Raw genomic sequence first — 26,771 nt, forward strand, 5'->3', positions numbered from 1 at the left:
TGCTGGCAAACAAAGAATCTGCGACCAGGTCTGCCAAAAGGTCACGTTTTCACTGCACACAGGATGTATTTCTGATGTTCCTCCAACACAACCTAGGTCTGACAAAGCTACATAAGACACTGGGACTTGAGGTTGAGTCCTTCCATGCCCTCCCACACCTGAACACTCCCCACAAGGTCCCCCCTTCCTCCATCCAGGCGGGTACTGAATCAGAGTTTACACCACAGGAACACGCTGGAGAAGCTGGAACAAGAGCAGGTCACTGTGTGCTGCAGACACACTCACAGAGTGTTCACCCTCCTCCCCAGAGTGTGCTGTGATCTGAGAGCAGCAGCAGTGCCAGCCCCAGCATGAGCATAGCCTGGTGTGGTAACCACATCTCATTAGCACACCCTGCCCTCCATCAGGATCTCCTGCTTTCATCTCCTCTTTGTCTGGGCTGATGGCTCCAGGACTCCTTTTCTTCCACAGTAAAACATACAACTTCCTTTGCCACCAATTACATCTGCTGAAGCACAAAAGCTTTCCCTCAAGATCTACATTACTTTTGCACCAATATCTCCCACATATTGGTTTCTGACTTTAATTTAACTTTTCTCTCCTTGAATCAAATTACCATTTTCCTCTGATCATAATTTGGTTGGATGAAATATGAAGTTGGAGGATATCAGATTGGAGGAGAAGAGGAAAGCAGAGCACAACAGCAGCAGCCATGGCACGCTCTTGTCTTGCTTTGTTTCCCATTCAGCCCCACAGACACCATGCTCTCATTAGCACTTAATGCAGGTGAAAATAAAGGGGTTTAATATTAAAACAGCATGGGCACATGGAAAACATCCACCCCAGACCTGTTGGAACTTGCCCAATATCTCTACCAAGCTCTTTCTCTATACAAGGAGCTTTTTCACTCCTAAGACTGTAAGTCCTTATCTGGGCTAATAACGTTCAATACTGAACCTCTCAAATCCCATTTGAAAACTTAAACATTCAATATTTAGGATGTTTCTCCACTCCCTTAGAAATGTAACAGCTTAAGGAATACCATCCTGCTGCCATCACCAGAAACATGGTAACTATTGATCTGCTGATCCACCAGAGCCCCAGGGTGTGAGTGCAGGGGCTGCCGCTCTCCCACCCCACCTCGATTAGGTCAAGGACGGATCCTGCTACTTCACTGCCTGCAAAGAAAGCAAAGGTTGTGCAAGGGAATGGCAACCAGGAGTCCCCAGGCCTCTCTGGGACAATGGCACTGAGCCTGGGCTGTGCCAGGAGCAGCATCAACACTGGGCACAGCTGGACACCTCATTCAAGGAGATGGAGCTGGCAAGCCCCAGCTAAACACACACGCAAGGCTGTGGGTCTGAAACGCTCTGCGTAACTGGTGCAATGTTTTAAGGGACAAGTCCTAATCCACGAACAATAGCTCTGGTCACATTCCCGACCAGGCGAATTCCAGCCTCCAGTCAAGATGTGACACCAGGCATCCGGCGCTCGCTGACATGGAAACTCGGTTCATTGGCGAGGCACTGCCCGTGCAACCACAGCACCCCGGGAGCATCCCTGGCTGCAGCCGCTGCAAACGCTGCTCACTTCCTCCCAAACTTGTTGACATGCAGACTATGGTGGCAGCTGGGTGAAAAGTAGGAATTCAGACTCCAGAAATGTCTGTGACCAGACAGCGATGAGACGTGCTGGTGGAACCAAGAGGAAGTGACCACCACTGGGACAGTCTCCCTGCCTCAGGCTGTGACAACTGATCTAGTGTGGAATCCATCCTCATAAACATAAAAACCAGAACAAAACAAGATCTTCTGGCATTGCTGATCCCACTCTCCAAGCCAGGGTAAGGTGGTGATGATGAGCCCACAGACCCATCTGCCCCTGCATCCGCCACCAGACGGATCCCCAAGTTTCCCAGCCTGCTAAAGTCAACTCATTTTTCTGAAGGAAACATTAACCACAGCGGGATATCAAGATACAAGACTGCTTTTAATTACATGTACAAAGGAGTCCATAACACTCCAGCTCTCTGCAAGGGCAGCTTGCTGAGAAAAGCAACTCTGATCAAAGCTAGAAAATCTAAATCGGGTGAGCTTCCCAAGAAACTGCATAAATTGTCCCCAGGTTTTTATGCACAACAGTCAACGTGTTTCAGTTGTGGCATTACCTTTCCTTCTGATTTACACGCCTGTTGAACTTAGGAAGTGATTTGTCCCTCTGTACTCAGCACTGGTGAGGCAGCAGCTTCAGTGCTGTGTCCAGTTCTGGGCCCTTCATTGCAAGAGAGACTTTGAGGGGCTGGCGCGTGCCCAGAGGAAGGCAATGGAGATGGGGAAGGGTCTGGAGCACAAGTCTGATGAGGAGCAGCTGAGGGAGAGGGGGGGGCTCAGCCTGGAGAAAAGGAGGCTCGGGGAGACCTTCTCACTCTCTGCAACTCCCTGACAGGAGGGGGGAGCTGGTGGGGGTCAGGCTCTGCTCCCAGGGAACAGGGACAGGAGGAGAGGGAACGGCCTCCAACTGTGCCAGAGGAGGTTCAGGTTGGCCATGAGGAGGAATTTCAGCACAGAAAAGGTGGTCAAGCATTGGAAGGGGCTGCCCAAGGAGTTGGTGGAGTCCCCATCCCTGCAGTGTCCAAGGAATGACTGGACATGGCCGTCAATGCTCTGGGCTGGTTGACAAGGCAGGGATCAGGCACAGACTGGACTCGATCATCTCAGAGGTCTTTCCTACCCTCAGTGATTCTGTGCCCCTGTGATTTTGGAGGTGGAGCACACAAAAAACACACATACACAAAAAGAGTAATTTTTACCAGGAATATCCATTCCCAATGATGAACTTTGTGTTTCAGTGCAAAATATTTCTATCCACTCACACAGTATCTAGATAAATATATGCATGTATAACACACACACGTGTGTATCCACGCACCTCAGCCATGCCTGAAGGTCATCAGAGAAAGCTCCAGGCCTGGCTGTGCCACGAGGTCACCTCCACACTTAGCAGGTGAGTGCAGAATGAGGCATTTTTGCTGTTGCAACACAAAGACCTGGAGCTTCCTGCCAGCCTCTTGGTTTCGAAGCAGAGCTGCCCAAAGTGAACGTGCCTGGGTGTTTTGCAGCTCCCTTTGCTGACCACGGAGCTCCCAGCACAGGACACAGCCTGGGTCCTGGATGCAGGTGTGCTGAGCACCCACCAGAGGGGTAAAACCCCAGCCAGGGGCAATTCAAAAGCTCATCTACAAACACACTATTCCCAGATCTCCTGCCTCCAATCCCCAGCATCGTCTTCAGTGGACAAGTTTCCTCTGCTCTGAATATATCTAAAGAATCCTTTGAAGTCAAAATATTCTTAGCAATTAGATCTTCTCTATTTCTTTTTGCCTTCCTAATTATCCTTTTAACTGCCTTCTGCTTATTTTAATAGATCTTCCTATCCTACTCCTTACCAGACTGTTTATACTTTTTAAAAGCCTACTGCTTACTGCTCCTAATACTGTTTACATCTTCACTCAGCCACCTCAGCTCAGTTGCTGCTTTTTTTGCCTGATTTCAGAGTTAACCAGGGGAAATCTCCTCTCTGATCTCTGAAGATCAGAGTTTGTAAATACCTCCCATTTGGTCTACAATAGATTTTCTACAATAGGATCCCTTTTCCACAACAGGTTTCCTCTTGGGAGAGGGAATGAAGCCTCCTGTAGACCAAGCACTGAGAAAACCCAATATTCTTATATATTGCTCTAAGCACTCCTGTCTCTGCTGCTTTGCCTATTGCTTTTGCATTAGGAATATTAAGCAGATTATTTAATGACTGTGTCCCATGTGTTCCCTAACTACCTTATTCATTATCATTTCCTGCCTGAAAAAGTAAACAAATAGCCTTTTGTGCTCAATGTTACAGGAGATTACCTATGAATTTCATTAGTTATATCTCTTCTAGGGGGAAAAAAAACCCACTTGCAAGTACTTTGTTTTCATGCTGGGGGGTGTGTGAACATGTATGATGGTCCAGTGTTGGCAGAAGAGCCAACACTGTGGTTTGGAGCATCCCACAGGGTTTGGAAGTGAGAATAATTTAGGGACCATTCAGCAGGAGCTAGAGAGTATATTAAAGGGAAACTCACTCAATATTTCCTCTGTTCCTTATAATCCTTCCCCAACCATCTGCTGCCGGACACTGGGAAACAGGATACCAAGGGAGAGACAGAAAGCACAATCTTTTGTTGAAGCCACAGAATGGCCATTCTTTGCACCATAACAGCACCTCTCCCCCTGGTTAACGGCTCAGCTCTGCCAGAAAACTCTCCAACACATATTCCAGAGATGCAGAGAACAGGCAGCAGCATCAAGATATGCCACACTCACCGCTTTCCCTGGCAGTTTGTTTTAATTTGCCCCGCTGGTCAAAATTTCCACCTCCTACTCTGAAAAATATTTTTGCGTCTTCATTTTGTCATCTGAGTGTTTGGATCCAGCTTCCAGGTATTGTTTCTTGCTATGCAGTTTGCTAGAACGAAGGGCTCTGCTACCTGCTTTTTTAATTTTGGTTTTTTTTAAAGCCCATGGAAAAGTGGCTCTGTGAAGATAAAAATCTACAAGAGAGGTTGTTTTTTTTTTCCAGACTCCTACTGGCAGAGAGAGTTTCCCAAAATACGGTGCATGTCCACAAATGTTTAAGAGTAAATCCAAGGAGTATTTCCTTTGAGTCCTCAAATTGTTTCACTCCACTCACATGGTCTGTGTCTTCTCCAGCTTTTCGACATCTCTTGAAAAAATGAGGGAACTGAAAATGGGGGCAGGGTATTAAAGCACAGGCAAAAGAAGAGCTGTTCTGACACAGTTCCCTTGCTCTGCACAACCATGGTTTGCATCCCCCCACTCCCACAGACTCGGGGTCACTGCTCAGGCTGCAGCATTTGTCCCTTTCCCACCCCACAGCCTGGTTTGGCATCTCTGCTCCTCTCTGGTCTCCCCATCCCAAAAGTGCTCCCCAGATGCACAAATCCCATGATTTGTATCGAACCAAGCTCACCCAGTGGAGATTAACCCACAGTCCAAATCCCTCTGAGCAGCTGCAGCTCTTCCCTCCTTCCCACCAAATCAACCAGCACAGGGACTGGACCCCACAGGGGCATTGACAATGCATATGGTCATCCAAGCCCCCATTCCCAACCTGTTTCACACCAGCTTGATGCTATCAGAGGGTGTTTGGGGCACAACACCAAACCAGACATTTTCCCAGCTTGGTAAACGACACCTCCTCCAGCACTTCTGCTGAAGAACAAATCCAGCCTGACATTGCCATCACCCTGCACTCTCATCCCCAGGCTGGCCAGGCTAAGACAGCACAACAGCAGCATTCACCACATTCTCTGGAACATTCTCTACTTTATTCAAATCTCACAGGAGAAAAAGAAAGATGGAAATGCAATGGGCAGACCCAGCAGGAACCCACATGGGCCAGCTGGAAACCCCCAGCTCGGTAAACACTGGCCCTGGCAGCTCCCGTGCACATGGGCTGGGAGTGGATCACACTCCTCCTTACAAATAGGGAACAGCAATATTTATTAAACATGTCGAGTTTTTCTGCTTTATTATGCATTTTACCTCTCCTCAGTCGTGATAAGTCTACACAAACCATTATTAGAATTTCTTTTGTTCCTAATACAAATACTTTCTTACTGTTCCTTGCACTGACAGTCACGGATTTTTTTTTTTCCCTTGTGTTTTTAACTTCCTTTATCAATTTTCTGCACTTGATAACTTCTAACTCAAGGATAACTGTCATCTCTTCCTTTTATTATTCCTTTTTTTTCCTTTTATGCCTTTTTAATTCTCACTAGCATGGCAATGCCCGGCTCAGGCAGGAGCTCAGCCTGCTCGTCTGGGAGGGGAGCCAGGAGAGGGGGGCTCAGGGTCCTGCATCCTACTTGGACACCAATTTTAAGCCCAGACAATGGTTCTCACTTCATAGTGGAGACCATCCTTTGCTAAAAAGCACCTGAAAATGACACAGAGGACAACAGAGCCTGGAAAAGCAAAACTCAGAACCCACGTGGTGCCTTTCTGTGAAATCCCACCAGGCCACACCTGTAACCAGGCACCATCAAAGCCAAAATGAAAACAGATGCCAACACATAAAAGCCTATTTAAACTAAAGCCTGAGAAAATCAAACAAGGGTAGAGGAACATCCAGTTTAAGTGAAGCATTTTCTATTGATGAGGTCATAAATGCACTGTATCCCCTGAAAAACTTCCTAAAATTTCAGGTAGGAATCAAAAGACTCAATGCATTACAGTCCAGATCCAAATATATATAGGAATGATGGAGTTGTGCTGACAGAGAAGCAAAGGGTAATAAATTAAACATGATTATTGTGTCAGTAGGATCAGAGAACCTTTATGGACTGGAAGCCCATCAGAGAAAGTCAGAGCACAGCTACAGCATGGGGGAGCACAGGAGGATGCTCAAAATGCCAAGGAATACCAGAGGCTGCAGGTCTCTGCCAAGGCAGGAAACACATTTTCAGCCACAGGAGAATTCAGTTAATCCCACAGAGACCTGCAAATGTGAAAGCAAGTTCAATGCAGAAATGATGCCTGAGGCCCCACAGAGCAGTTCTCTCCCCTCAGTGTGTCCTCAGCCAAGGCACGTCAGGGAAACACAGAATCCCAGATTGGTTTGGGTTGGAGGGACCTTAAAGCTCATCTCATCCCACCCCCTGCCATGGGCAGGGACACCTTCCACCAGCCCAGGTTGCTCCAAGCCCTGTCCAAAGTGGCCTTGGACACTTCCAGGGATGGGGCAGCCACAGCTTCTCTGGGCAACCTGTGCCAGGGCCTGCCCACCCTCCCAGCCAACAATTCCTTCCCAATATCCCATCTAACCCTGCCCTCTGGCAGTGGGAAGCCACTGCCCCTTGTCCTGGCACTCCAGACTCTTGTAAATAGTCTCTCTCCATCTTTCCTGCAGGCTCCCTTTAGGTACTGGAAGGGGGTCACCCTGAAGCCTTCTCTTTTCCACGCTGAACAAACCCAGTTCTCTCAGCTCTTCCTCGTAGGAGGAGCCATTCTGTGATTCCATTAAGTGGGAAAATTCGTTTAAGAGTGTTAAAGGAGCAAGTGAAGGCCTTGCAGGTGAGGTGGTGAAGTTGGAAAAGATGGTTATCACCTACCAAAGGGGGTTTGTTAAATATATAAGCACAGTTTAACAGCAGAGTAAAAAAGGCCATTAGAAATAAAACAACACCCTCAGAAAGAAATCAAAATTGTGAGAATGTAAAATCAAGGAAGATACACTTAAAGCTGTAAAAAAGCCAATTCAGAAAAAGATTTTGAGAAACAGGTCACTGAAGGAATAAAACTTAATTAAAAAAATAATAATCAAACACAGAAGCACCAGAAGTCTGCCAGATTCTGGTATAAATCAAGCACTAACGAAAGATAAAACCACAGGATAAAATTCAACTTCTTTGCACCAGAGCTCACTTGTGACAGGGCTCAGCAATTCCCCTCCTGGACTCTTCCTTCCGCAGGAATGAGCTGAGCATCCACCTCAAACTGTGGGGTCACCAAAAAAAGAGCTGCGGCCCTGACTAGCAAAATTAACAGCAAAAAAATGAAAATCTACAAGGCCAAACAGTATTTATCCCAAAGTCTGAAGGGCATTAAGCTATTAAAATCACCTGGCAACCCCAAAAATCACTGCTATCCACCTCATGCCTACGGACCAGTGAGTAATCAACAGACTCCACTGTTTTAGAAGAGCTCTAAGGAACCACAGAACTTCATCTTTGTAGCAGAGAAATTAGTATAAATAGCAATTAAAAAATAGAACTAAAACTCAGTGCTCACACAGATAAAAGGCACACTAGGAGTCAATAGGGTTTCTGCAGAGTCCTCAGTCACTAAGCTACGGGGACTGTGGGCAAGAGTCAATGTGGAGGTAGAACAGGGTGGGTTTGATCTCTTCTCTGCAGTGACCAGGGACAGCCCCCAGGGAATGGCTGGAGCTGTGTCAGGGCAGGCTCAGGTTGGATCTCAGGGAAAGGTTCTTCCCCCAGAGGGTGGTTGGCACTGAACAGGCTCCCCAGGGCAGTGGGCACAGCCCCAAGGCTGCCAGAGCTCCAGGAGGGTTTGGATGATCCTCTGGGGCACAGGGGGTGACCCTTGGGGATGGGCCTGTGCAGGGCTGAGGGTTGGACTCGATGACCCTTGTGGGTCCCTTCCAACCCAGCACATTCTGGGATTCTGTGAGGGAGTGGTGTGCTGTACCCAGATTTCCAAAAGCCTCAGACAAGTCTGCTCTATGAGGGCTGTAAGACAAGTGCACTCACAACACTTTCATATGCATGGGATGAAGTAAGAAGTCACCTCATTGATTAACCACTGATTAAAAGACGGAAAATAAAGGGCAGAAATAGTTCATTCTCACAGTGGGGTCCCTCAGACATCTGCTCCCTGCACCAGGCAAGGTCTGGAGAAAGCAACACACCGGAGAGAAAACAGCACCATCACCACTCAGGGCTCCTAAATGAGCCATCAGCATTCCCCAAAGCACCCCAGGAGAGCCTGGGCCCCTCTCCAGCAGCGATGGAACCAGCACAGCAACTCACTCCGAGGGAGGGAACAGGGAATGTGCCCATGCATAAAGCTGCATCCACAGCCCTGAGCACAGCCCTGGTGATCCCACCTGGAAAGGGACTGCAGGACATAAAACTGGAAGACAGGAAGCAAAGAAGGGCAAGAAGGGCAATCCAGCAAGAAAAACTCCCATGGTGTGGACAGGGACAGCCCCAAGGAGCAGCACCTCAGGGACAGCAGCTCCCCTCAGGGAGAAGGGACACACAGCATGGCTGGTCTTTGCTTCCCAAAGCACAAAGCTGAACTCTAAAAATAAACCCCAGGAGCAAGGGAAAGCAAACGTTTTTCACTCTCCTATTTGCCTAAATAAATTGCAGATGCTGCAATTATCCAATGATTGCATTGGTGGTGGGTAAAATCCACATCCTGGGGACAAGATACGAGGAGCCTCCAAAGAGTGAGCACAGCACTGAGGTGAGGAAGAAACACCTGGATGCTGGTGGCTGCCAGAGTGGAAAATACAGCTTTGATTTTTAAATCATCTGTCCCATACCTGGAGTCACACAGGACACGGGTGTGAGACAGCTCCTGGCCTGCAGAGCTCACTGGCAAGGCTGCAGGCTCCAAGGAAACCCCAAAACCAGTCTGCACAATTGTCTTCTTCTCATTTATAGAGTTGGTCACCACTCAACACCTGGTGACAGAGAACAGGCAATCCAAGCTGCTGATGGCCTGAGAACAGGCATCCCCTGTCAGGGAGAGGGCACAGACACACCCAGGGAGGGCAGGAGACACCAAGGACCTCAGCCTGGGACAGCAGAGGGAAGAGCTGGGGACAGGGCTGGAGCAGAACCTCCTCTGCCTTGAAATATGGACACAGGGAAACACTGCAGGACAGACCTGTAGAGGAGTCCAAGAGGGGGAAAATGGTCATGAGCCAACATCACACCTTCCCCACACAGAATTATTAATAGTTCTTGCACAGAAAGCAGGATCAGTGTGCTTGTCAGGGCCCCTGGGGAGGCTCTTCCAGTCAGTGTTAGGTCACCTTTGACATTCCGAACGACCTCCAGGAGAAAAGAACAGCCCCAAATTCTTCGAGTTTACAGCCTGAAGCTTGGAAAAATGTAACAAAAATAATTGGACAAAAAGTTGAAAAGTTATGATGTCCCAGGGAAAAAAAAAAAAGTTTCTGCAGTTTTTGCTTCTGAAAAATGTCCTACTGCTTTCTTGGGTTTGTGGGATCATTAAAATAGCTGAGCTGGGAACGTCATTTACTTGGTTGGTTTTGCTAATAAAGAGCAACTTCTGGGCTGGAACAGTGGGGATGTTTATGGGGGAAAAAAGGCTTTTTGTGAATAAAATGGAGTCAACCATTGATATGCAAAACAGACCAAATGATTATTTCTATAACAAACAATTATAACGTGATCACATTTTAAATATTAAAAAAACCCAAAACGTACAACACTTTGGCAGAAAAGAAACCAAAAAGTAGTATTCCTGGTGCCAGCATATAGCTAAATGAAAGGCTGTATTAATGGATTTGTACTTCTTGCATGAGGGCTCTCCTGTCCCAGACACAGCTCAGGTAGAGGGACGGTGTGTTTTGGAAACAACGTTGGCCAAACACTCGAAAATCACATAAATCCAGAGGAGACAGATAATTTTTTTTTTGCTATTTTTGGGTGGGAGGAAGGAAGAGGCTTGAAAAATGTAAATATTCTAATACAATTTTTCCTCCAGAATGATATTTTGCTCATGATATTCTTCTAACAAAATGAACTCTTCCTGTCCTGCAGAGGCTAAGGGACAGGCTGGAGCCCAGAAATTAGGGACCATTTCACTGACTTCAGTCAAAGCTGCTGGCAGGGTAATTTAACCACAAGCCTAAATCCCTGCAGGACTCGTTCCTAAATGAATTCCTAAACAGAACAAAAATTAAAGATTGAAGATTAAAAATAAAAATTAAAAAAAAACCAAAAAAAAAAAAAACAACCCCAAACCACATTATTCTATGAGGAAAAGTCAAGAAAGAAATGGAAAATTCCTTCCTGGCTCCATGGATGCTAATTGCATACCTTGTGCTAGGAGCTGAATATCATAAATTTCTACATATATATTTAATTAGGTTAATTTGCAAAACGTAGACATATGTCTGCTTAAAGTAGACAGGAACATTTCATTTTATACATTTTAAACCTCACGTAATGAACTCCAATCACAAACAGTGTTTATGCTGCAGGAGGCCAAGGAGCTCCAAACAAGGAGCACAAACATTTACCAGTGAGACAAACAAACAGCCACAACGTGGGACTTATCTCCTCCACCTTATCAGGAACCAAAAGCAAATGCTTGTGTTCTCAGCAAATCTACTTTTTGGCAACTAAACCAGTTAAGATTACAAAGAAAAAAAAGTAAACTTTAAATACAGGCAAGATCTCAGGAAAAGGCACTCTTATTTTTCTTGATTTTGGGGTGTTGTTCTCATTTGTGGATAGCACCACTATTCCCACTGAGGATCACAGAATATCCTGAGTTGGAAGGGGCCCACAAGGATCAACATTCTGGCCCTGCACAGACACCCCAACAATCCCACCCTGTCCCTCAGAGCGTTGTCCAAACCCTCCTGGAGCTCTGGCAGCCTTGGGGCTGTGCCCACTGCCCTGGGGAGCCTGTTCAGTGCCAACCAGCCTCTGGGGGAAGAACCTTTCCCGGAGATCCAACAGGTGGTCCAATGGACTCATCCCTCCAACATCTGCCAGCACTTCCAGGAGCAGGTATTGCCTCACTGTTCTCAGACCACGTGCCAGACAACTTGGATCTTGCAAACTCGCTCTGGATCTATTTTGCCTCCACCAAATACAATCTATTTGCATACATTTGCATTTTTTCTTCCTTGCCCAGCGCCCTCTCCAGCTTGTGGCACAGTGAGTCCCCTCCAAGGCTGCCTCTCTGCCATGTCCCAACAAACCCCATTAAGGAGAAACACTAATTCTAACTGCTGTTATCACCAACCAGCCAAGTTTCAAGGCCTGGAAAATAAAGACAGATAAGAAGGTAAAAATACCCCTCCCTTAGAGCTAATATGCACTTTTTGATTCAGTGGTATTAACCACAACCAGAGAGCCAAAGCCACATGCCCCAAAGCCAAGTCAAAGCACACCCTGGGACAGCCTCCTTGGGGATCAATTATTAATCCCTTCACTGGTGAAGTTCATCTCCAGCCCTGCCAGCCCCCGCTGGTCCCACCAGCTCATGCCCATCATGGAGCACCCACCAGGAACCCCAGGGCCACCTACTGCCAGGTCCCAGCCTGTCCCCTGGTGTCACTGCCACTGCTGCTGTCCCAGCAATGCACTGGAGCACCTGGAGAGCCCAGCGTGGGCTCCCACCAACAGCATCACCTGACTGCAAAGAGAAATCCCACTGATTCCCAAGGGGATTTTCAGATCCTCTTTGCTACCAGCCTGATCCAAATCCAGCCGTGCCTCCCTATGGAGGTTTCCAAATTGCAGAGAGAAATTCAAAAAGGTGTTTTATTTCCAACCAATAATTATACTGCATTCGCCCAACCCTCCCTTCCCACCCTCAAAATTACAAATATCACAAATGCCAGTGAAAACTCAGGATTTGCAGCCTGGAGACTAAAGCACACCAGATCTCAAATGACAGATTTATACCCAGAAAGCAGGAGCTGTTCTTGGGTTTCAAGCCAGAGACCTCCTGGGGCTGCCTGCACGCCGTTCACCAGGATGCTCCCAGCTCAGCTTCCAAACTCCATCCCCCAGTCTGCAGAGTTAACATAAGAAGTTGTACAAATCTGCTGAAATTGGGTTTCATTCATTCTCGCCTCATGTAGCCAAGTAAACAGAAGAGCAGTAAAAAAAAAAACCCTCACCAAAATACAGACAACTCCGTGTCAGTCACGTACCCCAAACGCTCCACAGCACCCCAAGCCCTGCCAAGGGCCATGACCACGCTCTGCTCCCAGTGGGGCCAACCCACGCAGCTCCAGCTTTTCCTCCTGGTTCCCCTCCCAGCTCTCCCACACCAGCAGAGTGGCTGGCTTTGGTTGCAGTTTTGAAAACTGAGGTTTAATACTTCTAAAAATAGGCCTAAAGCAATTAAATACTTGTACTAAAATTGCTGTCAACATACTGGAAGCAGAACCTAAATGACGGGCCTTCAACGCAAGCACACCCAACTTCTCCTGAAAACTGCCTTCTGCTGCTATTTTGGGGCAGGAAAGGATCCCTACACCCACACAGAGCAAAGAATTAACTTTCATAAAATTACTGCTGCCTGTGTGTATCTAGCAAAGGGAAATCACAACAAGTATTAAAACCTGAAGAGCCTGGAGACACAGTGGTGCCATCAGGATACCAGCAATGGAATGTGAGTGCATTTGGCCTGTCCCAGCCTGGCTCTGCTCACTGCCCACGGAAAGGTCTGATAAACACAGCCATTCTCACCTCCATCAGCTCAACCTTGGGTGGTAACAATCCTAATTTCTAAGCCAGTGCAGAGGACACCGATGGCTCCTGTGTTCCCTGACCCAGGCACAGCTGAACCCCTGGTTGGTACAGATCCAGGAGCCCTCACACCACCCCAGACCCATCAGAGATCCACACCCCCCAACAATGAGTCTCTCAGACACATCCACGTGCACATGTATTGATCCCTCAGACACACAGGGAACTCCTCAATGTCTTCAGCAGCTTCAGCCTCTGCTCCACACACCAACATTCGCCTTTCCCTGGGTCAGCCCCTTATCAATGCTGGCAAACTCTGCAGTCTCCACTTTTCCACTTCCAGCCTTATTTTTCACATCACCCCAGCCAAATATAGATGTGAAACATGCAGGAGTGCTGTAAATTACTCCAAGGAAGGCCTTGCCTGTATAATTATTTCTTTGCAGGTACAGTACAGCAGTGAAACCTTTCCAAGTGCACACTGGAGTGCCTTGCTAACACAGGTGAGGGAAATAAAGGGGGAGAAGAAAGACTCCCAAGGAAAGCTATTCTAGCAGAGGAATTGGTGTGGTGACACTGGACCTCCCACCAAAAAGCAGGATGAACAGCTGCCCCAGGCCCTTGGCACAGGCACAGCCATGGGGGCACACCCAGACCCCCATGCCAGCCCTGCCAGGCTGAGCCAGAGCTCAGCAACTGCTCCCCAAAACAGCCACCTGGCCTCCAGCTCCTCCAGAAGCAGCACAGCTCCATCAACCGCAAATCCCATCATCTGGCAGGAACCTGAAGCTCTGCCCTGACCTCATCCAAGAGTCACCTGTGCCACCCACACTCAGGGACCCCCAAGCACAGGGTTCAGCTGGTTCCACCCCCCCAGGGGAGGCACAACATGCCCCGTGTGCCCCCACACTGCCTCCACTCCCTGGGTGCCTCAGGCACCATCCCAGCTGGAGCAAGAGCTGCCAGTGAGCTGGCACAGGCCCTCAGACCAGCTGATGAACCTGAGCTGACCACCACACAATTGCCAAAAAACCTAAAGAGCACAAATCACAAGGTCTCTTCTATATGGGTACACAGTAGGAGTATGAATTCCAATCTACCTGTATCGCTTCCACATTCCTCGTACCCTCCATGCTGTGTCCTTCCCCAAATACAACACTCAGAATGAGCAGCTTCTTTGCAGTTGCACTTTCAATGAGCACAGGGGAGTATTTTCTCTGCTTAACCTGGTTTTTTCTACCACATCTTACACTGCCCACTTTGGGAGCACCAGAGACTCCAACAAGGAAAATCCAGCTACTGGGCAGCTTGTCCAGCACCTCCACAGGCATTTACACACTCAGCACTGCTGGGGTACAAAGCCCACCTTACAGGAGGTCACCTGTGCCCCTCATTTTGGGATCCGATCAGCACACGCACAGTTCAGAGTCAGCAAAGTGATTTCTGTGTGGGAAAAGCCCAGCCTGACCCCAGCCCCAAAGACAACCAATACTAACACTCAGTGTCAATGAGAGCACTCAGGAGACAGCACTAAAGACCCAGGGATGGGGGATCCAGTGGGACGATGGACTCAAGGTCTAACTATTGAATGTCACCCAAATGACCATTCTGTCTTTGTAACACCCAAGGAGTGGGTGCATGGCAGCTCTGACACCCCCAGCACGGACATGGCTTGGGAAAGACCTTCTCACCAAAAAGGGCATCTCCTCCAGCCTTCCCCTTCTTCCAAAGAAACTGTAAGTGTGTAGCGATGCCTCCCACATCCCACGACTCACCTGAACACGCAGCAGCCACAGGCACATCTCAGCCTCCCCAGGACCCCAAGGGACAGCAAGCACCAAACTCTGCTCCACCCAGAGCCAACCACACGGCTGCAGCCACCCTTCTGGGGAGAACCAGCTGCTGCTGAAGCCACCCATTAACTCAATCTGCTGCTTATGATTTACGATTATTAAATTTGGCATCCTCTTGATTACGTTCCCAAGTGAAAAGCTCTCTCTTTGCATGTGTTGTATGTTATATATGTTAAAATTATTGATTCAATGTATTAATTTCTTTCCACTGCCTTTCTGCTGCAATGTTACCCGACTCCTGCTGTCACCAGAGCCAACCAAGGTGACCAGGGCACACAGTCAACCCCTTCCCCACACACCACGTGCCACTGCCTTCCCGAGTCCCTTTTCCCACTCCTGGTGCCATGGCTTAAAAATCCAGCTCTCCCACAGCAAGGCAGAGCTGCTGTGACAAGTTGCACCAGAGCCCTGATGAAAGACACCTCGCAAATGGTTATTTTTCACATACCATCCATGGTAAACAGCAGCATTCATTGCTATTCCCTTGCTCCAGACAAATCAATGATTGTTAATGCAAAGTCAACACGTCCAGATGTAGTTTGCATACTAGTTAACCACTAAATTGGCATCACATAGTACAAAATAATCAAGAGACATTCAAGGAACCAAACAAAAGCAAAAAGGAGGCAGATGAGTAGCAATTAATCCATAAAAGACCTTTAAAAATCAGGAACTTCTTCCCCAAAAAACACGGTATGACCCAACTGACGCCGTAAATGTGAAATTCCAAATACATGCAATGACAGATGCACAGAAATTTAGAAATGACAAGAAATAAATATCTGCTGGTGCCATTTCCTCATGTCCCTCAGCAAAAAGCCCCCACAGCCTCCAGCTGTGCTGGCAGCCCCTGCCCAGGCACCTCTTCCCCCTGTCCCTCCCTTCAGTCCCCTCTTGGCACATTATGGGCAAACAGGGCCTAATCCTGCAAACCTCTGACAAGATTCACATTTCAGGGTGGCTCCCCCCGACTGCAGGACTAACCCTGTCCGATTTACAGCCTCCAGCACGATTAGTGCACAGATAATGGCTGGTGTGGACCCAGGCAGGCCCTGGAGCAGCCAGAGCACCCTGAGCAGCACCAGCAGGGTACAGTGGGGTCAGCAAAGCCTTGAGCGTGGGCAACGCACTCCCTGCACACACAGACCCCACCAAAGTACCTGGGGAGGGCGACCACAAGCTCTCCTGGTCACCTGCACTGGGCCATTCCTGAAACCAGAGCAAGGCTTGAGATGCTCAAGCTGAGGATGCTCAAGCAGAGGCCACCAGAGCCTCCACTGGTAGTGCCAGGGAACCTGAAAGGTGCCATTCCCAACACTGCTCACCCACCCACAGCCAGTGTAGCTCCACAGGGAGCTGTGCCGTGGGGAGCTGTGCCGTGGGGACCAGTCAGGACCATCATCCAGCACCAGGTACCAAGCCCTGCCACACCATGGTGGGAAGACTGAGATCCTTCAACAGGTCTGGCACCCAAAGAGGCACAGATCCATAGAATATCCTGAGTTGGAAGGATCACCCAGCCCAGCTCCTGGCCCTGCACAGACACCCCAACAATCCCATCCTGTCCCTCAGAGCGTTGTCCAAACCCTCCTGGAGCTCTGGCAGCCTTGGGGCTGTGCCCACTGCCCTGGGGAGCCTGTTCAGTGCCAACCACCCTCTGGGGGAAGAACCTTTCCCTGAGATCCACCCCGAGCCTCCCGTGACGCAGCGGGCACAAATCCTGACTCTGTATCAGCATGACCCTTGCAGTGGGTTTCAACCTTCTCTCCAAAAAAAAAAAAAAACCAAAAAAAAAACCCACCAATTTTAAATTAATCTAATTTTCAGAACACTAATTTCACTACTGCACTTGCATAATTGCAAACTTGACTGTGCATCACCGGGGCCACGTGACTGCACCGTGCACTGAACTATTCCCAGCGTTGCATTATGGCAGTGATATATATTTAAATTATTCTGGAGTCATGCGAACAACCTCCTAAGGTTTTATATGGCATTTGTGTAAGTATTATCTACCACTTTTAATAATATTATGTCTGTTTTCGTTCAGGGTTGAAAACATGTCTATTTTCATCTTCACTGAGGATGAGGTCCTGGAAATTTTTCCTTTTTTTAAAAAATACATTTCAGTTGTGTCACAAGAAATCTGTTGGTATCACTCAGCTGGGCTCCCTCCCTCCCTCCTCCCCCTTCCAGGCTGCCAACAGCAATTTTGAAAATGATAAAATATTGATCAACTTTCCAGAAAAAAAAACAGGGGGAAAAAAAAAAAGAAAGAAAAAAAAATCCCCCTAAAAGCAAGACTGCAATGAAAAATTATGGAATCTTTTTTAGGCAGGAGGAGGTTTCTGCTGGAAGGACACGCAGAAAGGTGAGATGCAGCAACCCATTACAACCTCCAGCAGCATTTCCTCGCTGGAGGAACAGAACGGGAGCTGGGCTTGAAAAGACACTGATCTACAGAGAGTTAAAGATGGGAAGGTTGCAGTTCCACACCTCGAGTCCAGCCAGGCCCCCAGAGCATCCCCATCGCTGCAGAGGAGAACTGAAACACCCAAACCCACCTCCAACAGCCACCCAAAATTCACCCCATTCCCACAACAGCTGAAAACAGCACAAAACACACCTAAACCAAGGCCTTCCCAGCTTCAGTTCCTCTGTTTACAGACAGCAGGATAAACTTGAAAGATATCATTGAGAGATATTGTCAAATGTTGGCATTGTGACCCCAAAACTGAGCATGCAGCACCCCAAATGTGTCCCTCCCCAGTCCCAAAGTACAGCCTGGGGGTTGCTCCCAGATCTCTGGGTGTGGGGTTGGGCAGAAGAAAAGCACCATCAAAATATGTGTTTCACACAAGAAAAAAAAAAAAGTGTGAAATCTTAAAAAAAAAAAAAAATTACAGCTAAATAGTTTCTCTGGGTATAATCACAGAGTACGTGAAAGTTCCAGGGCGCAGCTCAAGGAAGGGAATTCTTGGAGTACAAGGATATGGAAAAGCCACCACGCTACAGCTTCCTGGATGAAACCAGGAATAAAATATTCCTGGGGATTGTTTAATCCAACTGGGAGCACTGTGTGGAATTGTGACCCACATGTGCCACCCGGCTGTAACTGCACCGGGCACTCGCTCCATTCTTTGCTAAAAAAGGGATTCAGGAAGAGGGTGGGTCCTTCTCGGGGAGGCTGGGGGGCAAAGAAATGCAAAAATAAAAACATGGACTTGACATTTCAGAGTATTTGCTCCTCCACCCAAGAGTTATCCTGCTTTGCAGATTTTTCCCATTCCCCCCCCCTCTGAAAACCACAAAACACGAAACAAATAAAGGGGAAGAAAGCGAAAAACAGCCCCCGAAACCTGAATTCAGCAGCCACTCCTGCCTGATTTCCAGCAAATATCAAGTTACACTGAAATAAAAATCAAAACCGAAAAAAAAAAACCAACAACAAAAAAAAACCAGCCACAAAACCAAAAAACTTTTCAGGGGTTTGAGATTCAGAATTAAAAATTCGTTTAGGATTGAAATTTAAATTGATTTTTTGCAGTGCCTGGATTTCAGCATTTGCTGGTGGGGCCCCAGCAGCTCCAGAAACTCACTTTGGAGTTCAAAATTTCAAAATGCCTTTTTCCTTAAAAAAAAAAAAAAAAAAAACCAAAAAAAAAAACCAAAGTGCTGCAGCTGTGAAACAGCCATCTTGCTATTTTGTCCCCATTTTAGAGAGGATACTGTGTCAAGGTTGGTAAAACTCAATGTTGACCTAATCTTTCCCTTCCTCTCCCTCCCCCACTTTTGGGTGGAAAGGCCATGAATCTCTCCTAGATTGCTTTTTTCTTGAAACAATGCATGTTTCAGTGCTCTTTTGTTATTTATTTTTAAAAAGATCAATACCAAGACCCCAGTATTCAAGGGCAACCCTACAATAATAAACCAGTGTGTGCACAGTCCAGAACTCACAGGCACTGTGTAACAGCAAAATAATAGGAACAGAACAGCATTTAAAACAAACAAACAAAAAAAACCACCAAATAACCACTAAATTAAAAAATTATGAAAAAAAATATTTTCAATTCAAACTCCAGCAAGGTTTTAACAGTCAAGGAGAAAAAGGAATTTGAAATTGTGAAAAATATCATGGCTGAACCTTTTAAAGGCATTTTAATTTAAAAAAACACAAAATCACTAAATCTGCAATTATTTTTTCCCAATATTGTTAATTATGCATATTTGTGATATCATGGCGGACCTTATAATAAACCTGTGTAAATATTAGATTTATATGAGCCACAGAACCTGGAGTTGTTACAGTGTCTAAAAAAAGAAGGGAAAAAAACCAACTAAAAACCGTAGTATGGAAATTTTTTTTCTTTACAAAAGAAGTAGGAAATTAAATGCTGGAAACTGTTTTAATTATGCCAGGAGAAACCATCTGAAAAGCCAAGAAATTCTAAAATAAAACTGACATTCGACTCTTAATTTTGCTTGTCCTCGTGTTTTCCTGGACTGTGTTTAAAACCTCATTGTTTAAGAGCAGTTTTGCATGAAATCCAAAATCACCAAAAAAAAAAAAAAAAAAAATTTGGGTGTGTCCACAGCAAATTTTCTGGGCTCTTTATTTTCTTGCAAAACTCCTCATTTCCAACAAATAACTTTGAGCACTGCAGCAAAAAGGAAAAAAAAAAATAACCCTGAGTTTTGGCAGAGCGTGCTGCACAAGTTCAAAATTACAATGAAGCCCAATTCCTAATTGCTCCGGAACAGCAATTCTCCCACTTTCCCAAACTAATCCTTCCCTGCAGCTCACCCGGGGGGCCCACCAAAAACTTGAATCACTTCTTTTTCCCAGCACTCTGCTGCTCCCAGGCTCCGTTTTCCTCCAGAAAATGGAGGGGGGGGGAAAGAAAAACCTGAATTCATTCAAATTCCTGCTTAATTTTCATTTCCAGGAGCTGGGCTTTGGCTCCAAAGGGACACACACGAAATTTGCGGGGCGCTGCGGGGACTGCGGGGGGAACCTCGACTGGGGGGAGCCGGCCCCAACTTTCTGGGGGGAAAAAAAAAAATTAGAAATAGCAGAATATTTCTCTCTTTTTTTCAATTTTAATTTTTTTTTTTTTAATTTACGAAATAGTCTCCTCTAGGTGGCGTCGTTTTAATGGAAAAAAAATGGGAGAGAAAAAAAAAACGTTCAGGAGGAAAAATTAGAGAAGGGGAGAAAAAAAAATTTAAAAAAAAAAAAGAGAGAGAAAGAGAAGGAAAAGAAAAAGAAAAAGCCCCGGGAAGGGGAGCGGGGAGAGGGGAGCGGAGCGCGGCGGGGCCGCGCCGGGTGCGGGGCCGGGGTGCGGGGCCGGCCCGGGCCGCGGGGCCGCTGGTCCCCGACATGGCTGCTGAGCTCCGCTTTGTTTTCCGCCCGGTCCGAGCGGCCGGCGGGGCGCGGGAGCCGCGGGGGCTCCGCGGAGCCGCTCCCGGCGCTGCCCCCCGCGCACTGCGCCAAAGCGCCGCCGGGGCTCCGCGCCGGGGCGGCTGCGGCTGCCGCCCTCCCTCCTTCCCTTCCCTTTTCCCTTCCCTTCCCTTCCTCCCCGCTCCCTCCGCCTCCCCCCGGGGACACGCCGCCCCGGCCGCCGCGTACCTGCGCTGGCACCGCCGCCGCCGGAGCGGAGCCGTCCGGCTGGTTCATGGGGCTGGGGCGGGAGCAGGCGAACCCCGCGCCGCCGGGGCCTGCGATCCGCCCGCCGCGCACAAAGCCGCCGCCGCTGCCTCCTTCCCGCCCTCCCAGGAGCGGCGAGTGGGGGCGATGCCCCCGCTGCGCGGGTGGGCGGCTCGCCGGGCTGCTGCAGCCCCCCTTCCCCCCGGGGCATGGGCCGGGGCGGCCGCCGCGGGCACGGGCGCTGCCGCTCAGCGGCGCGGCGCGCAGGGCTGGGCGGGCGCCTCCCGCTGCCGAGCCCGCGCCGCCGCCATCACGAGCCGCTCTGGGGGCAGCTCCAGCCGCAGCGCAGCTCGCAGCCGGCGGCGCCGGCAGAAAGGGGCTGAGTCTGGCCCGGCGCGGCAGCCCCGCCGCCCGCCCGGCCGGCCCCGCGCTGCCCTCCCGCCCCCGCACCGGGCACCGCGCACCGCGCACAGCGGCCCGGCACGGCCCGGCACGGCCGCCCGGCGGGCGCGGGGCCGCCCCGCAGTGTGTGTGTGTGTGTGTGTGTGTGTGTGTGAGCGGGTGCGGACCCCGGCCCGCTGCCAACACCCCTCTCACCCCGGGCACGGCGGTACGAGGCGGCCCCCGGGCCGGGCCGGGGCTGAGAGCCCGGCGGGGGGAGCCGGGGCACGGGTGCCTCTGGGCAGGGAACGGGGACAGCTCGTGCAGCAGAAGGCAAAGGGCCCGGGGGTGAAGCGGGACCCACAGGGTGTGAGGGGATGGAAGGGACCCGAGGGAACGGCTGGAGCTGTGTCAGGGCAGGGTCAGGTGGATCTCAGGGAAAGGTTCTTCCCCCAGAGGGTGCTTGGCACTGAACAGGCTCCCCAGGGCAGTGGGCACAGCCCCAAGGCTGCCAGAGCGCCAGGAGGGTTTGGACAACGCTCTGAGGGACAGGGTGGGATTGTTGGGGTGTCTGTGCAGGGCCAGGGGTTGGACTGGATGGTCCTTGTGGGTCCCTTCCAACTCAGGACATTCTGTGGTTCTGGGATTCTGTGAAGGGCCTGGGCAGCATCACCCCTGCTGTGCTCCCTCAGTTCTTTCTTCCCTTCACAGCTCACCCGTGGTTCAAATCACCCCCTGCCTATTTATCCCCGAAGCTCCCAGCCATTGCTCCCCTAACATGTGAGAGCTGCTTCACCACGATGCAAACAGGGAAAATCCTTTCCCCATCCTCACGTCAAACTCATCCCAACACCCTGTCCCTCCTCAAAGAGCTATTCATCTCCACATCCTCACAGCACCCAGTGCTGCACAGCAAACTTTGCTATTCTCCTCCAAAAGGAAAAAAAAAAAAAAAAGAGTGTTGCTTTTCTTCTCCTGGAAAACACACAGCATTAACTATGAACATAATTACATCTCGTGCATACCTGGTGTTTTTCTCCCTTGTGAAGCACTGCCAAAAATAGTTATTAATAGTATTAAAAAATTAATCTGAACCCATGAATTTCCCTGCCCTGGCCCTTGAAAACCTCTTTCCCAAGAGCTCCGCAAAACTAGAGATTTGTGGAGAGCCAAACGCTGATTTTGCTCTTGTTGCCCAGCCTAAAGATAACTTCAAAGATATTGCAAAACACAGATTTATTTTTCTTAATATCTTCTATGCAGATTTCATTCCCAAACGCTGTACGGTCAGATAATGTAATTACAGAGCTAAATAAAAACAAAGGGGCAGGGGAATTGGTGGAGACGTTGGGCAAGGGAAGATGTTTTCCGAATGAGCTTAGAAGGGATGTGGGAAGTCAAGAGGCAAAAACCACTCACGAGGCTCTTTCAGTCCCAGTGTTGGCATGAAGCAGAGCCAGGAGGAATCCCCCATGGACCAGACTAAAGCAAAATCGGTGTTTAGCAAACAATAATGTTTGAGGAAGCTTTGGGTGAGTTGGATTTTGAGGGGTGAGAAGGAGCATGGAGATACCCTCAACAGCCTTTGGGAAACCTGCTCACTGCCCTCTCTCCTGAAGCCAAAGCCTGAAGAGAAAAGATCCCCACCCTCTGTGTCCCATGATGTCTGAGGGCACATTTCGAGCTGTCCCTGTGTGCTTTGAAGCACTGGAGAACCCTTGACTGCTCATGGTGACTTGGCCAACCACTCATCACCTCCACTGCTGAAAGACGTGACTCACTGAGCCAAACCCTGTTTTGCTTCTGTTTGGTCCGTTTGTAACATGGAAGAGCCTCCTGCCCTCCCGTGTCCCTGAGCCAAGTAGGTAAATCATCCCTTCACCTTCTTTTGGGGTCTTTCTTCCCTCTGGAAGGGCAGTGTTTGAACTCTCCAAGCTTCCTCAGCCCAAACCTTCTCCCATTTCTTCTGATCGTGGGCACTGGATGGATGCAGAAAACAAGTGGCAACCAGGAAGCTTCCAGAGACACCAAGCAGATCTTCTCTTTTAGTTTTGAAATAACCTTGCAGCCTGCTTTGGCTGTCCAGCTAATGCGGCTGTTGCGCTGGGTGGGGGAGAGTTCCCAGTTCAGGGTCAAGTTTCAGAGTTCAAAGCCTTCCTCCTGAAGGATTTGGTTGCTTTGTGGAACTGGCCCTCCAAAACTCACTGGTGTTTCTGCTGCTGATTTCATGCTGTTTACACGTGACCAACACCATCAGGGGGTGACCCCTCCTGCCTGAGGAACGGCCCCTTCTCCTCCAGCAGGGTGAGGTCTAACGCAGAAATTCTACAAGTCGAGACATATTGAGTTGGGAAATTTCTGTGGCCTAGGTCTAGGGAATTCCAAGGATGTTTTAGTCCTGGGAGAACGAGGTATCCGTCAGGTCACTCAGGTTGAAGTTCCTCGGGATGAGGTGGCCTTTTCGGGACAGACATTTCAGCCCTGCCGGCCTTACCACTCCAATGGCATCCAATGGGCTCTTCTGTCCTGACTAGTACCAAGTTTTGGCTTTATCTCTCAAAACTTCCTCATGATCAGTGACCAGAGCCTGAAAAACCCCATCCTTATTTTTGAAGTGCCCTCAGCCCTTCCTTGGGGGACAGCTGCTGACAGGCCCATTCCAGCCAGGAGCTCTCCCCACCGCATTTCAAAACTGACTTTTCAATAAAGGTTAATTTTTTTTTCTCTTCTTATTCCAGTTCCTGGTGTCTGTGGGCAGAGGGGACAGTGGTGCTCACACCTCTGTGGGATTCCCAGCCTGGAGGCTTTAAACTCCTCCTGGGACCTCAGCATCTGTTGGCACTGGCCTTGCCATGGGTAACTCAGTGACTTCTCTGCTTTCCTACTCATAAAAAGGACCAGCAGAAATGCTTCCCCAGTCCCAGGGAAGCTCTATAGTCAGCACAGACTGGGAGAAACCAGGAGCAGGTTCCTGGTGGGAAATCCAACTCCTGCTGCTGGTAGCAGTGTCCTGGCTGCAATAAACCAAAGTGATAATATGATTAAAGACTGGAATAATGCACATAGAAATGACGGCTGGTCTGGCAAGCTTGGTAATCTTGTGGTGTGCTGTATTCCCAGGTACTCCCCTGGATGATTTGTAAGGAAGGAAGCACTGACAGTTTCTATTCTGTATGAGTGTCAGAGCCTGCACAGAATCCACCCTGAGGTGATGGAGCACCCTGGGAGTTTGTTTTCTGCGTCACAGACTCCTGCTTGGGCTGTGGTGGTGGGGATGTTGCCAACAGGAGCAGGCTGTTGGGCAGATGGGCTGGGGGAGATGTCACTTAGCTCCTGAAAGGGGATTACAGTGCACAACTAACTCCATTCTGCAAATGTGAGGAGGTTTAGGTGAGGTATCAGGGAAAGGTTCTTCCCCCAGAGGGTGGTTGGCACTGAACAGGCTCCCCAGGGCAGTGGGCACAGCCCCAAGGCTGCCAGAGCTCCAGGAGGGTTTGGACAATGCTCTGAGGGATAGGGTGGGATTGCTGGGGTGTCTGTGCAGGGCAGGGGTTGGGCAAGTTGGGTTTGTGGATGCCCCAACTCTGGCAATGTCCAAAGTCAGGTTGGATGAGGCCTTGAGCAACCTGGTCTAGTGGGACGTGTCCCTGCCCATGGCAGCAAGGGTTGGGACTAGATGATCTTTAGTGTCCATTCCAACCCGTTAACATTCTATGATTCTGTAATTCTATCCTTGTGGGCCCCTTCCAACTCAGGACATGCTGTGATTCTGTGATAGAGCAGCTGAGGATGAAGATATGACACAGTGGAGGCAGAGCCCAGTGAGGTGATGAGGATTCTGCATAAGGCACTTGTCCTGTGTCCAGTGAGGAGCCTCTTTGTGGGGTATGTGCTCAATAGTCTGGAGAAGGAAATTACTGATAGCAGTCTGCCTAAGTAAATCTAGAGCTCAGGATCCCCTTAATCCCATCGCAGCACCCACTCATGTGGGCCAAAGGATATCCCTGTGGGATGTGGGGATCCCTCTGTTTCAGTGCCCACTCTGAAGTTTGGACTCTGTGTCTGAACCGTGCCAGGGGGAGAGACTGAACACTTCTCATCACTGCCATAAATAAGGCAGAGTCGGCAAACCAGAGTCAGGAAATGGCCAAAGGACTATTTATAATCACCACTATCTGCAAAGATATTTGTGAGACCGGCAGAAAAAAAATAAATCCCCACTTCACTCTTCCTGACCCCGGCGCCGTCTGTTTGCTTCACTCTGAGGCTTTAAAGCTCATCAGAAATGTTTGCCAATGGTTATTCAAAAGGAAGTGTTGAATTGTATTTGTTCTTGTCAGCACTGGGCTGCTCCTTCCTTTTCCAGCTGTGGTCCCTTTTGTCCCCTCATTTGCCGGGCCCCTGGGTGTCCTGAGCACTCCCTGGCAGTGCCTGCAGGTCCCTCTGAGGGATCTGCACTGCTCTGAGTGATCTGCACCAGCACAGGCTGAATGGGCAGAATGCGCTGGAAAACCAGCTCTGTGGCACAGGAGTCCCAAAAAGATCTGGATCCAGGTACAATGTGTTTCCCTGCAGGGTGATTAACAAGTTCTTCCTTTGCATCAAAGCCTTGTCAGGAATCTCCGGGGCTGAGTCCTTAGGATCGCCCCTGATGCCAATAAACACGTGTCCTGGGGCAATCCTAGAGAGAGCCATTGCCTCTGACTGCAGAGCTGATGGTGTGAGTTTGGATGAACCCAGCGCTTTGCTCCTGCTCTGGGTGGTTTGTGAAGAGGCTGCAGCTGTGCATGACCCAGGATGCAGCTGAATTTCAGGAGCACATCAGGGGTGTGGGAGCATTTACAAACATGTGAGCACATATTTTACCTATATATAAAAAAAGAAACCTTTGGTTTTAAAAGCATTAGGATTGTATAAACACAAGACTCTACAGAGCAAATTGCAAAGCAATAAAATCCCAAACCATGGGGCACCTGTTACCTGCTCTTTAATGACCACACAACACATTTCTGCTGATGGGGAGAGGTTTATTGTTCCGACAAAGAGCTTCTTTCTGCCTCCAACAAATAATGCAATGGCCACTTCCCAGTGAGGGAATCTGCCCTGCCTTTACCTTACAGCACCTTCCAAGTGCCTAAAGGGGCTCCAAGAGAGCTGGGGAGGGATTTTGCACAAGGGATGGAGGGATAGGACAAGGGGGAATGGCTTCCCACTGCCAGAGGAAAGGGTTAGGTGGGATATTGGGAAGGAATTCTGTGAAGGTGGTGAAGCCCTGGCACAGGTTGCCCAGAGAAGCTGTGGCTGCCTGGGAGTGTCCATGGCCAGGTTGGACGGGGCTTGGAGCAACCTGGGCTAGTGGAAGGTGTCCATGCCCACGGCAAGGGGTGGAATGAGATGATCTTTCGAGGTCCCTTCCCTCCCAAACCATGCCAGGATTCTACCTGCAGGTGCAAGGCAGCAGATCCCCCCTTGTGGGTCCACCAGGTGTGGTGGCAGCTTGAAGTGTTTGGCCACCTGCCTTTATGGGAGGAGGATGCTTTGGAGTCCCCCTGACCTCCCAGGGGCTGCACCAGAGGCAACATTTGGGTGCTGGAGCTGCGAGCAGAGCTGGGGCAGCTCTGCTGCATCTGGGAAATACGTGTTGGACTGAAGGAGAACATCAGGTGGAAGAAGCCCCCAGGTGCCTGGCTGAGAATGGAGGTGTTCAGGGCTGGCACGTGGACACCAGCTGTGCTTGCAGCAGGGCTGTGTGCTCGGGGTACAACTCAGGATGCACATTATGCTGAGGATTGTGTCTGCCAGGAAAAAGGTGTCCAAGAAAATTCAGACACTGAAG

At 49.2% G+C, this 26,771-nt stretch overlaps 1 protein-coding gene across 6 annotated transcripts in view; it reads right to left on the reverse strand.

Moving 5' to 3' along the window:
• Positions 1-20,736, reverse strand: part of ZNF618 (zinc finger protein 618) — a 164,409-nt gene extending 143,673 nt beyond the window's left edge. For all 6 annotated transcript variants that reach the window (XM_050319733.1, XM_050319731.1, XM_050319730.1 and 3 more), the window contains exon 1: positions 20,537-20,736. In XM_050319733.1, coding sequence (XP_050175690.1) covers positions 20,537-20,584 — 48 coding nt within the window. In that variant the 5' untranslated portion in view covers positions 20,585-20,736. The remainder of the gene's footprint in view (positions 1-20,536) is intronic.
• Positions 20,737-26,771: the final 6,035 nt, after the last annotated feature.

Source organism: Myiozetetes cayanensis, unplaced genomic scaffold (genome assembly GCF_022539395.1).
Source record: "Myiozetetes cayanensis isolate MyiCay16 unplaced genomic scaffold, myiCay2020 scf23, whole genome shotgun sequence".
In the NCBI taxonomy this organism is placed as follows: domain Eukaryota; kingdom Metazoa; phylum Chordata; class Aves; order Passeriformes; family Tyrannidae; genus Myiozetetes; species Myiozetetes cayanensis.